The 13,705-nt window shown below is 43.6% G+C and overlaps 1 protein-coding gene across 4 annotated transcripts in view; it reads left to right on the forward strand.

The window, feature by feature from the left end:
- The first annotated feature begins 3,339 nt into the window (after positions 1–3,339).
- CASP3 (caspase 3) overlaps positions 3,340–13,705 on the forward strand; it is a 57,263-nt gene continuing 46,897 nt past the window's right edge. For 2 of the 4 annotated variants that reach the window (XM_068124360.2, XM_068124361.2), the window contains exons 1-2: positions 3,377–3,471; positions 7,358–7,431. In XM_068124360.2, coding sequence (XP_067980461.2) covers positions 7,427–7,431 — 5 coding nt within the window. In that variant the 5' untranslated portion in view covers positions 3,377–3,471; positions 7,358–7,426. Of the gene's footprint in view, positions 3,472–7,357; positions 7,432–13,705 lie in introns of all 4 variants that reach the window. The other 2 variants (XM_068124362.2, XM_078783194.1) reach the window with 1 other exon arrangement.

The following is a 13,705-nucleotide window of genomic DNA, read 5'->3' on the forward strand; positions in this document are numbered from 1 at the left end:
TGAGTCAAATTCAGCATCGTGAACAACCAAGAGTTGAATGTGAGTCAACTTCAGCATCGTCAACAACGAAGAGTTGAATGTGAGTCAAATTCAGCATCGTGAATAACCAAGAGTTGAATGTGAGTCAACTTCAGCATCGTGAACAACCAAGAGTTGAATGTGAGTCAACTTCAGCATCGTGAATAACCAAGAGTTGAATGTGAGTCAAATTCAGCATCGTGAACAACCAAGAGTTGAATGTGAGTCAACTTCAGCATCGTCAATAACCAAGAGTTGAATGTGAGTCAACTTCAGCATCGTGAATAACCAAGAGTTGAATGTGAGTCAAATTCAGCATCGTGAACAACCAAGAGTTGAATGTGAGTCAACTTCAGCATCGTCAATAACCAAGAGTTGAATGTGAGTCAACTTCAGCATCGTGAACAACCAAGAGTTGAATGTGAGTCAAATTCAGCATCGTGAACAACCAAGAGTTGAATGTGAGTCAACTTCAGCATCGTCAACAACCAAGAGTTGAATGTGAGTCAAATTCAGCATCGTGAATAACCAAGAGTTGAATGTGAGTCAACTTCAGCATCGTGAACAACCAAGAGTTGAATGTGAGTCAACTTCAGCATCGTCAATAACCAAGAGTTGAATGTGAGTCAACTTCAGCATCGTGAATAACCAAGAGTTGAATGTGAGTCAACTTCAGCATCGTCAATAACCAAGAGTTGAATGTGAGTCAACTTCAGCATCGTGAATAACCAAGAGTTGAATGTGAGTCAAATTCAGCATCGTGAATAACCAAGAGCTGAATGTGAGTCAACTTCAGCATCGTGAACAACCAAGAGTTGAATGTGAGTCAAATTCAGCATCGTGAACAACCAAGAGTTGAATGTGAGTCAACTTCAGCATCGTGAACAACCAAGAGTTGAATGTGAGTCAACTTCAGCATCGTGAACAACCAAGAGTTGAATGTGAGTCAACTTCAGCATCGTGAACAACCAAGAGTTGAATGTGAGTCAACTTCAGCATCGTGAATAACCAAGAGTTGAATGTGAGTCAAATTCAGCATCGTGAATAACCAAGAGTTGAATGTGAGTCAAATTCAGCATCGTGAATAACCAAGAGTTGAATGTGAGTCAACTTCAGCATCGTCAACAACCAAGAGTTGAATGTGAGTCAACTTCAGCATCGTCAATAACCAAGAGTTGAATGTGAGTCAACTTCAGCATCGTCAACAACCAAGAGTTGAATGTGAGTCAACTTCAGCATCGTCAATAACCAAGAGTTGAATGTGAGTTTTGTTTTTCCGGAAGTCAACAATAATTGTACACCGATCCTTTCCTATTCCATCTCCAGGTGCTGCATGACGTCATTGCCAGGCACCGAAGGGGGCCCGGCGATGACGTGCGCTGAAAGGGACTACTCAGTTTTCACTTCGGTTTCTTGTTTGTTTTCTTGTTTTGTTATTTGTTCGGGCGATATCTCAGCCATCCTTTAAGCTACGAAGCTGAAATTTGGGCACAACAGTGAGCATGTGCTTTGGCAAAAATGGTATTGTTTCTTTTTTTCATTAATTAATTAATTGATAGATTATTTAATTATTATCGATTTATTAAGTACTTATTTATTTTCTTTCTCATCTGGGCAACATCTCAGGCACCTTTTGAGTTAGGGAGCTGAAATTTGGACAGGACAGTGACAAAGTGATTTGGCTGTAAAGGGTATTTTCTATTTATTGATTAATTAATTGTTAATTACTTAATTATGCGATTAATTAATGAACAAATTAATTTTTTAAGTTACAGATCCGGATGAAATGGTGGTGGTGTAGGTATGCTATTAGCCAATTGATTAATAAATTAATTATATAACGATTTTTATTTATTCATTTTAATTACACAATCAATCAATTATTGAACACCTCTCCCTCCCAATACCTAAATAACACTTTTGAGAATCATTCATGAGTAAACAATGAATATACAATTGGGGATAAAACGCAGCCCTCAGGTGCTCAAGTGTTCAGGGCAATCATCTGAGAAATTTTCGAACCAATTTGAAAATCCAAGTCTGAAAGAAAATCCAAAATCCAGTTACAAATCGAACAATCAAGACCAAGTGCTTCGAGTCAAAAATGAAGTTTGTGAGGTTAAAATGGTATCACTAAAGAACTAAAATAACTTTAAAAAACTAGAACTGCACTCAGTAGAGAGCATATAGCTCCGTCTGGTTGGCCATATCAATCAATGGTGAAGAATCACTTTAAAAATTCTACTAGCCGGATCCGGATCCGGATCTTCACCAAAATTGAATCGATTCTTCCTTGTCACACTCACAACCTCTCCAACAAGTTTCATCCAAATCCATCCATAACTTTTTGAGATATCCTGCTATGTATAGGTTTTGGCCCTATCTCCCAATGGTGAAGAATCACTTTAAAAATTCTAGTAGCCGGATCCGAATCCGGATCTTCACCAAAATCGAATCATTTCGTCCTTGTCACATACCCAACCTCTCTGCCAAATCTCGTACGAATCCGTCCACAACCTTTTGAGATATTTTGTTCACAAACGTACAGACAGACAGACAAATGTACAGACAGACAGACAAACGTACAGACAGACAGACAAACGTACAGACAGACAGACAAACGTACAGACAGACAGACAGACAAACGGACAGATAGGGGTGAAAACATAACCTCCATCCACCTTTGGTGGCGGAGGTAATAACTAATAAGTAAACTTTTGTTTTAAAATAATAAGATTTATTTTACTTATGATTATTTTTAAAATAATAATTGTTTTAAAATATAACCAAGTCACATTCAATTTTTTAAATAATAACGCATTATTATTTTTAAAATAACTAAAGCTAAAATGGGATTTTAGCAGAACTAAAATCGAATAAAAGTAACCTGAGTTCCGTGGGCGTAACACGTGACGCAGATTGAGTGAAACGTCATCGTATGCCGGTAAGTGATGACGATACGGTATTATAATAAAGTGACATTTTTTACCTAATTTATTCGTTATAATAATGTAGCTTTAAGAACCATTTATATAAATATATATATATTTTTAAGAAACGATATTCCCGTTTCAAACGTAAGAAACATTACAATTTACAACCCATGACGTCAAGCCCATAAACTGAAGTTTGCGTCGATGGCTGGGCGGCGTACTTGGAAAGCGTTTAACTCCAACGAGGTTTTTTTATGAACGTCAAATAATTAAAACTCATCACTTATTTGCTCAAATTGTATCTTTTTGTTACCTCTTTAAAAGTTCAGTTGTGCGATATTTTGTGGAATTATCTTTAGTCCCACCAACTACTGAAGAAGAAGAAGAAGGAAATTCCAGGAAGAGGAAAAAAGAAAAAGAGTAAGAAGAAGAAGACGAAGCGCATTCAGTTGTGACAGTCCCAGTCGGGCACAAGGAGGAAGTAACTGTTTTTGCGCTGGTGTTTATTATTTTACTTCAGGTGAGTGCAGATTTATTTATTTCCTTACTCCATTGGTCATGTTTAACTGTAATACTATATAACGAACCACCTGAGCGTGTGGTTTTTTAAAACTTTGTATTGCGCTTTGCGGTATACTTTGTATTGTATTGTATTGCAGTGCTTTCGCGCGATTAATTGTTGTTTCTGTGGTAACCGTAACGTTTTTTCTGCTCTCTAGTAGTTCTGCTCACTCTAGTAGTTCTGCTCACTCTAGTAGTTCTGCTCACTCTAGTAGTTCTGCTCACTCTAGTAGTTCTGCTGTTGGATTAACCCATAAAGCTTGTCCGTCCACGATCGTGGCCTTACCAACTAGAACGGCACTCAGTAGAGAGCTTACCTCCGCCTGGTTGGCCATATGACTCAATGGTGAAGAACCACTTAAAAATCTTCACCAAAATTGAATCGATTCTTCCTTGTCACATACACAACCGGTCCAACAAGTTTCGTCGAAAGCCATCCATAACTTTTTGAGATATCCTGCTATGTAATTGTATCGTTTTGGCCCTATCTCCCAATGGTGAAGAATCACTTTAAAAATTCTAGTAGATGGATCCGAATCCGGATCTTCACCAAAATCTAATCATGTCGTCGGTGTCACATACGCTACATCTCTGCCAAGTTTTGTCCGAATCCGTCCACAACTTTTTTGAGATCTTTTGTTCACAAACAGACAGACAGCTGTGAAAACGTAACCTCCATCCACCTTTGGTGGCGGAGGTAATGAACACCAGAAGCCTATGGAGCCTCATAAGTACGCAGAGCACACGACTTCAATGTACTTATTTGCATGTAGTAACTTCACCATTCATTCAATTTTGCTGCTGATGATGAGTTGGTAGATATCAATACACATACACCCTCCTCCCCCCACATACTCTATATATTTGTCTTCTGTCCTCTTTTTTTTTTTTTGAAATTCAAATACGGTGGCCATAAATCAGCCTGTCATCCTTCCAAGATAGGCAAAATGAGTACCGGTCAACTGGAAACAGGGGTACTGAATCAGCCGCACAGCTGTGCTTCCAGAAATGATGCAACAACAGCCACAGGCTACATACGAAACAACAACAGTTATTCCTCTCTCCAATAATGCTCCTGCCATCTTCTTTCCACTTCTATTATATTACTATTATACATTGTAGTTCATCAAATACACACACACGGTTTACTCTGCTGGATCCAGAACCTACGAGGTACTCGCATTCTGACTGAACCACCGACACCTTCACACAAAACATTCCGAACCAGTCAGCACTTGTTCAGCTGGTGGATTCTCCACCACAAACACTCAATTTGCTGGCATCACATAAATAATTGATTAGACTCGATCAGATCCAACTTAAACTGCATTAACCCATAAAGTGCTGTATATACGGTTTTAATAAACCAGAAATGACTTTTTGTCATCGACTTTTGTCCACAAATTAGAAACGAGCTTTCATAAGTTACCCCCCTGGGTATTATACATTATAACAAAGGTCACGACTCGTTGTTTGAGTTGACGTCGGTTTTAAATAATTTGCATTTAAATCGTGGCTAAACCCCCCCCCCCCCCCCCCCCCATACAATGACCATATTGTTATGTCTGGTGGGTAGTGATATGTAGAGCAGATAGAGCTGAGTAGGTAACATGCTTCGAGGTTTGGCGGTAAGGAAAACTACCTGTAATAAGTTCTTCATGTGTAGGTGTTTTGTCGGGTTAAAACGTATACTTGTGAATCTACCAGGAGGTTCGAGTGTTAAGTAGTGTAGGGATTAAAGAGTAGCGCCCCTGTGTGTCCTCACCTGGTTAGCCAAACCTATGTCCCTTTTGGCACTGCAGACCAACATAGACATTCCGACGGATCCTTAGCGCAACACTAAATAACGCCCTCCCCCGACATGACTTAGGAAGAAACCAGGCCAGGACACCGCCGCATGGCCGCCGCCATTTACACCTCCGACAGGCCTATCCACCTTGAGTACCACGCGCTATGACCAAGGAACAGAGAACGAGTGTTGGGGTGGCGTGGTGGGCGTGCACCTGAGCGAGTCGGTGGAGGAGACTGATTGGTTGGCAGCGCGCCAAGGCTGACGTCACCGGCCAGCAGATCTATTAACGAGCGCCGAACGTCATTTCGGGCAGTTGGTTTGCCTGGCAATCGGTGAGATTCCTGGCAGATTCCTGGCCCTGGCAGTCCCGGTGCGATCTGGAGTCTGAAAGAGGTGTTGGCTCAGAGCAGTTGTGCGGCAGTTGGTTCGCAGTTCACGGCCTGAGTTGACGAGTAGTTGAGTTGCTCTCTTGGTGTTTGGACATCTACGCTCATGCTCTGGCAGTCTCTAGCGGTGCTCGGTGCTTTGGAGTTTGGAGCGAGGGACCTCGTCGTGTGCGAACGGAGTGGTTGCTGGCTCAGGCCTCCGGGCGGTTGTGGAGCTTGGAGCGAGACCTCGTGGGTACATCGGGGCCGGACGGAGCCGTGTTGGATGGCAGCCAAGAACAAGACGACAAAGACAAGATAAGCCCGAGCTCAACTTACCAACTAGAACGGTAAAGTTACACTTTACATAACGAACGTATTTTTTTCGTATTCCATTCCTTTGTTCTTGTTTCTGAAGTGTGTGTGTGGGATCCCAATTTAGTCACCTTATTTTACTACTGGCGCGTATTTTCCTGTCCTTGCTTTTATTTGAATAAACCCTTGTATTATTTTGCATCTCCTGTTAAACCTGTGCCCGCTTGAGTTAATCCCCTTACAGAAACGAAGCTGCAGTCGGCGCGCTCCAGGTAAGCTTTGCCGCAGCCTCCATTTTCCTTCTCCCTCCCGCGCGGCCATAGTAAAATCCGTGTTTGGGTTGTTGCCTCCGAATAAGACCGTTTAGGCTATCCGCGACTCTGATGTTAACCGGAGTTGCGCGACAATATGTTACCTCTGCCACCAAAGGTGAATGGAGGTTATGTTTTCACCCCTGTCTGTTTGTTTGTGAACAAAATATCTCAAAGTTGTGGACGGATTCGGACGAAATTGTAGCGTATATGACACCGACAAAATGATTCGATTTTAGTGAAGATCAGGATTTGGATCCGGCTACTAGAATTTTTAAAGTTATTCTTCACCATTGGGAGATAGGGCAAAAAACGATACATAGCAGGATATTTCAAAAAGTTATGGATGGATTTGGACGAAACTTGTTGGACAGGTTGTGTGTGAGACAAGGAAGAATCGATTCAATTTTGGTGAAGATCCGGATCCGGATCCAGCTAGTAGAATTTTAAAAGAGATTCTTCACCATTGAGTGATATGGCCAACCAGGCGGAGGTATGCTCTCTACTGAGTGCAGTTCTAGTTTTAACACTGAATAAACGCGTCTTCTATCATAACAACTTAACTTTTGAAGAAACAAAGATACATTATGATTACAACTCATGCAGAGGAAACAAGGTAATGCATGTTTCGGTCGGAGCAATTGCGACCGGTCTATTGAACACCGCCCAAAGTAGATGTATTTTCATAATGCAGAGGAAATAAATAAACAGAGGAGAAATTGCCGAGAAATATTTTTTAGTTCTTATTAGCAATATCCTGCTTTAAAGCAATATCCTGCTTTAAAGAAGTTTATTTGAAATCTATAATTAAAAAAATCGCCTTTTTATGCTGTTATGAAAAGAGTAATTTTGGTTTTTGCCAGACATAAGGGTGTAATGTAATGCTCATACACACTGCCCACAAGACATTTTTTCCAAGAACCTTTCCATTTGAGCTGTATTCTTCGTACAGTGGTCACAATAAAATGTTTCATTATTCAGATGTGGTCACAATACAAAGTTGCAATTCTTTGGTACTGTGCCAGTAAGTAGAGGGCCGGAGCTTCGTTTGTGTTGCCACAGAAAGAGGGAACAGAACGAGACGGCCAATGAACGTCAACACAGACTTGCACGGGAAGCATCAAGAAAAGAATGAGGTGGGATAATGAAACGGCTGATGAACTTCAACACAGACTTGTATGGGATGCTGAGCATCAAAGACGTTAGAGGGTAATGTGTGCTCAGCAAACATAAACAACATCAGCCATAATGAATCCAGACAAAGTATCGGATAATATTGTTCAGGAGCATAATTTGCGGTCCGGTGACCTCACCATGTTTGTACTGTTCTGCGAAACATTTCACAAATTAATCAACAGGAAAAGGGGGTTGATTTACACTGTGGTGCTCCAAGGGGAAAGTTCACTTACCTCCACTATTTGCCTTACCTGTTCGACTGCAACACCTTTATCAAGGTGATGATGGAAAATGTCACAATTTCCAAGACAATATCTGGAGTTACAATTTGGCTTTGGCTTTTGCATCAATGGGTGTTCAGATCTCTTCTTCTCCAGGACATGGACAATACTGTAAACCCATGGTCAAATTTATCATTGCTATGTTTCATTACATCCATCAAATGGAAATGAGCAACCAAAATTTGCCCATTTTTATTTTATTTTGGAGACTATTCAAGCTACAAAGGCAAGTATGAATCGCCCTGAGAATCAGATGTTTGCAAGAATTGATGGCGGGAACTGCACAACATATTATCTGACGTTAATCCTTACAACACATGTTACAAGACTGTGTTCGAGCGTGAACGGGAAGACATCGGGAAAGCTGTCCTTGAAGATCGCCTGCCTTCTACCGTAGAAATGAATTTTCGTTGATTGTCTGCAGAAGACCAAAGACCTAACCATTTTGTAAAACTCTGTGCAGCATCTAATTCAAGATGTCCAAATGTCGTGCATGTCTATGTCCGTGGGTTTCCCACGAGTGCCCCACTAGTATACAGGCATACCTCTTATAACGCTACCGCTTAGAATGCTTTTTTGCATTACACTCGATAAAATTGGGGGGGGGAAACGTCCATCAAAAAAATCCAGCAAAATCAGTCAAGCATCCAAAATCCACCACATATAGTGTATGTACGAAGGAAATGCATCCTGTGGTCTTCGGCATCTCATAAATCCAATGACTCATTAGCGTTTAGCATCATAGCAAGCATCTCCACACGTGTGTCCCTAGCCGCCAGTGCCATCGCTCATTCGTACAGTCCCGGAATCATGTCTGGAAAACAGCCTGCGAGTGATATTGCTGGGGATATTACCTGTGCATCCAGGTTGATGAGAAAAAGCATCACATTGACCATTATGTGCATGAAATTGACCATTATGTCTCTATGTTCATCATATCTTTGTACAACGCAGCCAACTTACCATTCATCATCATACACTACAGCCTCATACTGCCCTGGCTTCACTTCTAGTTCACTTGGAAATTCATCATCCACGGTGGGTTCAGCTAAACCAACCTTTACGGCTGTGCTTACTGTCGCTCGAGAGCTGATATACACATTTGCATTTCATCATTGGATACTGGTATAAACCTATGATGGCTCCCTGTGCCTGGCACTGGCTTGGCATTTTTCAGTCTCGATTCAATCTTTGAACCATGGGCAGCAACATCCTCTTTAGGAACAAAGATGACCTTTATACCAGAGATTTGTTCATTAGCCAAATAATAGGACTGAAATGGTGTCGGAATCAGCCTCTGGTTCGCAGTCCCAGACTCCGGTTTCCCCCGAATATCTGCCTTCTCCAGATTCTAGATGATGTTGCGCAGTTCAGGGTCCCGTTGCTGCTCCTTTAGTACTGCCTCCATGTTTAGAGTGCAATTCTGCAGGGTGGTTGACGATGACCCATGCTTTCTCTCGAGGCTTGGAGATGCGAGATTGACAGGAAGGGCAGGAGTATCTGTCAATCTCCTCTGCTTGTTTCCCTCTGAGGTGAACACAACATTGGTGGTACCAGTAGTCACAATCATCACACTGGATCCAATCGAGTAGATCATCTTGCGGTTGGGTGCACTGTGCAGCAGAGCATGCAGCTGGGTTTCCATCAATTGAAGAGGTGCTGGAAGACTGCAGCTCATCCACCACCACACCAACAATATGCATCACCTCTGGAATCCTGCACAAGGCATCAGGAACACAATGTTGGGTGCCCGGAAGGTACACCACTTGGAAAGTAAAGTCTTTTAGCCGTAAGATCCAACGAGTCAGTCTTCCAGACTGCTGCTTCGACTTCCGGAACAACCAGCATAGAGCTTGATGATCTGTTACCACTCAGCACTGTTTACCTTCCAGATATGGCTTCCACTTCTCTGGAGCCCAAATAACTGCAAAGCATTATTTCTCAGTTGTGCTGTAATTCCTCTCTGCCTTAGTGAGAGTTCGACTTGCGTAGGCAATAGTCATGGTACTGGATCCCTGTTTTTGCATCAACACTGTGCCACGTCCTACGTTGCTGGCATCTATATGTACAGTAAATGTCTCATTTGGATAACCAAGGATTGGCTCGGTCATCAGCCCCTCCTTCAACATCACAAAAGCTGACAGTCTTCAGTCCAATTCCATCCCATACCATGATAACGTTCCAGTTCCTTTATTTTTGTAGGTGCTGTATAGCTGCAAATGGCTGAAACCTTTTCTGGATCTTGTCTCAGTCCGTTTGAAGTCACAATGGGTACCTCATTTGTGACGCCTGTGCAGAACTTCCCGCAAGTCAGCAAAATGCTGCTGTGCACTGGAAGAATAACACACTATGTCATCGAGATCGACATAACCAGCGTCACCAACCAAATCTCCAAACACCTGAGTCATCAACCTTTGGAACTTACTGGACCATTTACCACTCCAAAGGGAAGAACCCTGAAATGGAAGAGGCCTTGCTCACAGATCAAGGCAGTCTTCTCAACATCCTCAGGGGAAACACCCATCTGCCAATAGCTGCTACGTAGGTCAAGGGAGGAGAATATCTTGGCTTCATGTAGGGATCCTAGTATGGTATCGACAGTCGGCATGGGGAAAGCATCTACTTTTGTCACAGCATTCAACTTCATATAGTCAAAACACATCCGGTACCTTCCATTCTTTTTTGGTACCATAACAACAGGCGAGGCCTATGGCGATGTCGACGGCTCAATCTTTCCGCTTTTCAAGAGCTGATTTAGTTCGTCCTGAAGTGCTTCTCTGAAGTGGTGTGGTGCTGACCGGGCTACCGTGGTTTTGACCGGGCAAACGTGGTGTGGTGCTGACCGGGCCGCCGTGGAACTGACTGGGCAAACGTGTTGTGGTGCTGACAGGGCCCCCACAGCAGTGATGTCCCCCCACCCCCGACCCCCCCCCCCACCTCCCCAGAATTTCCATGTTTTAAACGTTTCCCAGTGTGTACCCTGGATTTAGAATAGGTACACCGTATCCCTGCGTGTCGTAAGAGACGACTAAGAGGGTTGGCGTCAGGAAGGGCATCCGGCCATAAAAAAAAAACATTGCCTCAAAAAGAGAACCATGACAATTACAACTACATATGGGCAGGGTACAGCCCGAAGTGGAGATCGGTTTCTGAGGTTTGGGACATGGAATGTAGGGACAACGACAGGGAGATCAGGAGAAGTGGTGGAAGTATTGGTCAGAAGAAGAGTGGACATATGTTGTGTGCAAGAGACGAGATGGAAGGGAAGTGGTGTGAGAATGGTGAAGGGTAGGCAGGGACAGAAATACAAGTTTGTGTGGCAAGGGTGCCTAGAGGGTGTGAATGGTGTTGGTGTCCTGTTTTCTGAGGAGTTTGTAGACAGTGTGGTGAGTGTGACTAGAGTGAGTGATAGGTTGATGATGGGGAAAATGATGATTGGAAAGCTCTTGGTGAACGTGATCTCGGGATGTGCTCCGCAGGTTGGTCGAAGCGATGAAGAGAAGGACAAGTTCTGGTGTGCGATAGAGAAGCTGATGGAAAACGTGAAAGATGAGGAAGTTGTTGTGGTAGGAGGAGACCTAAATGGACATGTGGGATGGAGTATGGATGGTTTTGAGGGAGTTCATGGGGGTTACGGATATGGTGTGAGAAATGGAGAAGGTGAAAGGATTTTGGAATTTGCTGATGGAGCTGATTTGTTGATTTGTAATACTCAGTTCCAGAAAGAGGACAATAAGCTTGTTACATACACGTCAGGTGGGTCGACGACAACCGTTGACTACCTGATGGTGCGTAGGCGAGATAGGGGGCACCTCCGGGACACAAAGGTGATCCCGGGGGAGGAGGCTATTTCACAGCACCACTTGGTTGTCTGCGAAATAAGGGTGAAAGGTGCGAGGAGAGCTCGGCGGGTGAAGTACCAACCGAGAATGAAGGTCTGGAGGTTGAAAGAGGTGACAGTAAGGGAGGCATTAAAAGAGAGGCTGAGTCGGGTAGAGGATGATGTGGTTGAGCTTGAAAGTGGTTGGATGTCAATGAAAGCTAGTCTGTTGGGAGCCGTTGGTGAGGTATGTGGATGGACAAAAGGACCACCGAGGCACTCGGAAACATGGTGGTGGGATGATGAAGTTGGAAAGAGGATTGACGAGAAGAGGAAGAAGTTCAAGGAGTGGCAGAAGGCGAGGGGTACTAGAGCAGAAACAGCAGAGCATGAAAGTTATAAGGCAGCCAAGAAGGCTGCAAAGAAAGAGGTAGCAAAGGCGCAGGAGGCATGTCGGAAAATGTTCGGAGAACGCTTGGATTCGGAAGAGGGTCAGAGCAGTATTCAGGATGGCAAAGCAGATAGCGAAAGAGATGTGATGGGGGTGAGTTGCTTGAAGTATGAAGTGGGACAAATCGTTGTCGACCCAGATGTCGTTGGAGGTATTGACTTCTATAGGGTTGGTTTTCTAAGGCTTATATCAAAATATTAACTTATATCAAATAAGTATTTTAAGGTGAAAGCGCGATGACGTCACGCGGCCTTGCCTAGATGTAGGCCGCACCTCATTTTGTCGAATAAAGTGGTATTCGGGTGGTGCCACCGTGAGCGGGACCGCAGTCGATATATGGAAATGCTGTTGAATACAGAGAATGAATGGGATGGCAACATAGAGAGTAACCCAGTTTTAGGACCGGCAGAGAAGATAACTGAGAAGGAAGTTGAGGAAACGATAAAAGCAATACAACAACAACAACAACAACAACATGCATTTTAAAGGCCCATTTTCCCTACTAGAGCGGGGGTTAGCCTTGCAGTCCCCATGACGATCTTCTCCATTTTGCCCTATTTTCTGCATCTCTCCTTGTTAACCCCCTTCCCCGCATTTCTTCTTCCACCATCTTTAGCCAAGTCTTTCTCAGTCTTCCCCGTCCTCTACTTCCTTATACATTCATTTCCATCACTCTTCTCAACCAGTCACTTTCATCCTTCCTCAACACATGACCAAACCATCTCAACCTGTTCCTCTTCACAGCATCAATCACAGGCTCTATTCCCATCATCTTTCGCAATTCATCATTTGTCTTCCTCTCTCTCAACGATACTCCGCACATCCGTCGAACTATTCGCATTTCCACCCTTTCCAACCTTCGTTGCTGCTCTACGTTCATTACCCATGTCTCGCTCCCATAAATCATAACACTTCTCACACATGCAGCATACACCTTTCCCTTCAGCTTCAACGACACTCCCCTCATTATCAGCACGCCACTCAGTTCCCAAAACTTCTTCCATGCACATCTCACTCTAGCAACCGTTGCCGAGTCTGATTCACCTTCTCCATTCAGCATGTGTCCAAGGTAGCAAAATGTTTTCACACCTTCCAGCTTCACGCCGTCTCCAAGATCCAACTCAACATTTCCTCCATCTGCAGCTCCCTCTGTGCACACCTTACATTTGAATGTAGCTGCCACACTGGTTAATGACCCTCTCAGACCACTACATTTTTGATGAACCCACTCAGCGCACATTGTACATTGAATGGAGTTCACTCCGACACCCTTCCTGCACACAGCACAGGGCCACTTCCCAGTTCTTTCCACCTCACCACATGCTTTACCACTTGCCATCACCTTCGTCTTTCCGATATTCCCCTTCAGACCTTTTGTCTCCATACATTCCTTCCACTTGTTCATATTTTCCTTCAGTCCATCCATACTTTCTGCAATCAACACCAGATCATCTGCATACAACAACTCCCATGGTAAACCCTCCTTTACGTTCTGAGCCAGCACCTCCATCACAGCTACAAATAGTAGTGGACTTAGTACCGACCCCTGATGCACTCCCACCTTCACCTCAAACTCACCACTGTTCCCGTCCTTCGTCCTTACAGCTGTGCGCGCTCTTTTGTACATTGCCATCACTACTCTGATCAACCATTCCTCCACCCCTAACTTCCTCAATGCCCAT

This window comes from Myxine glutinosa, chromosome 8, assembly GCF_964187855.1.
Source record: "Myxine glutinosa chromosome 8, kmMyxGlut1.1, whole genome shotgun sequence".
Lineage (NCBI taxonomy): Eukaryota > Metazoa > Chordata > Myxini > Myxiniformes > Myxinidae > Myxine > Myxine glutinosa.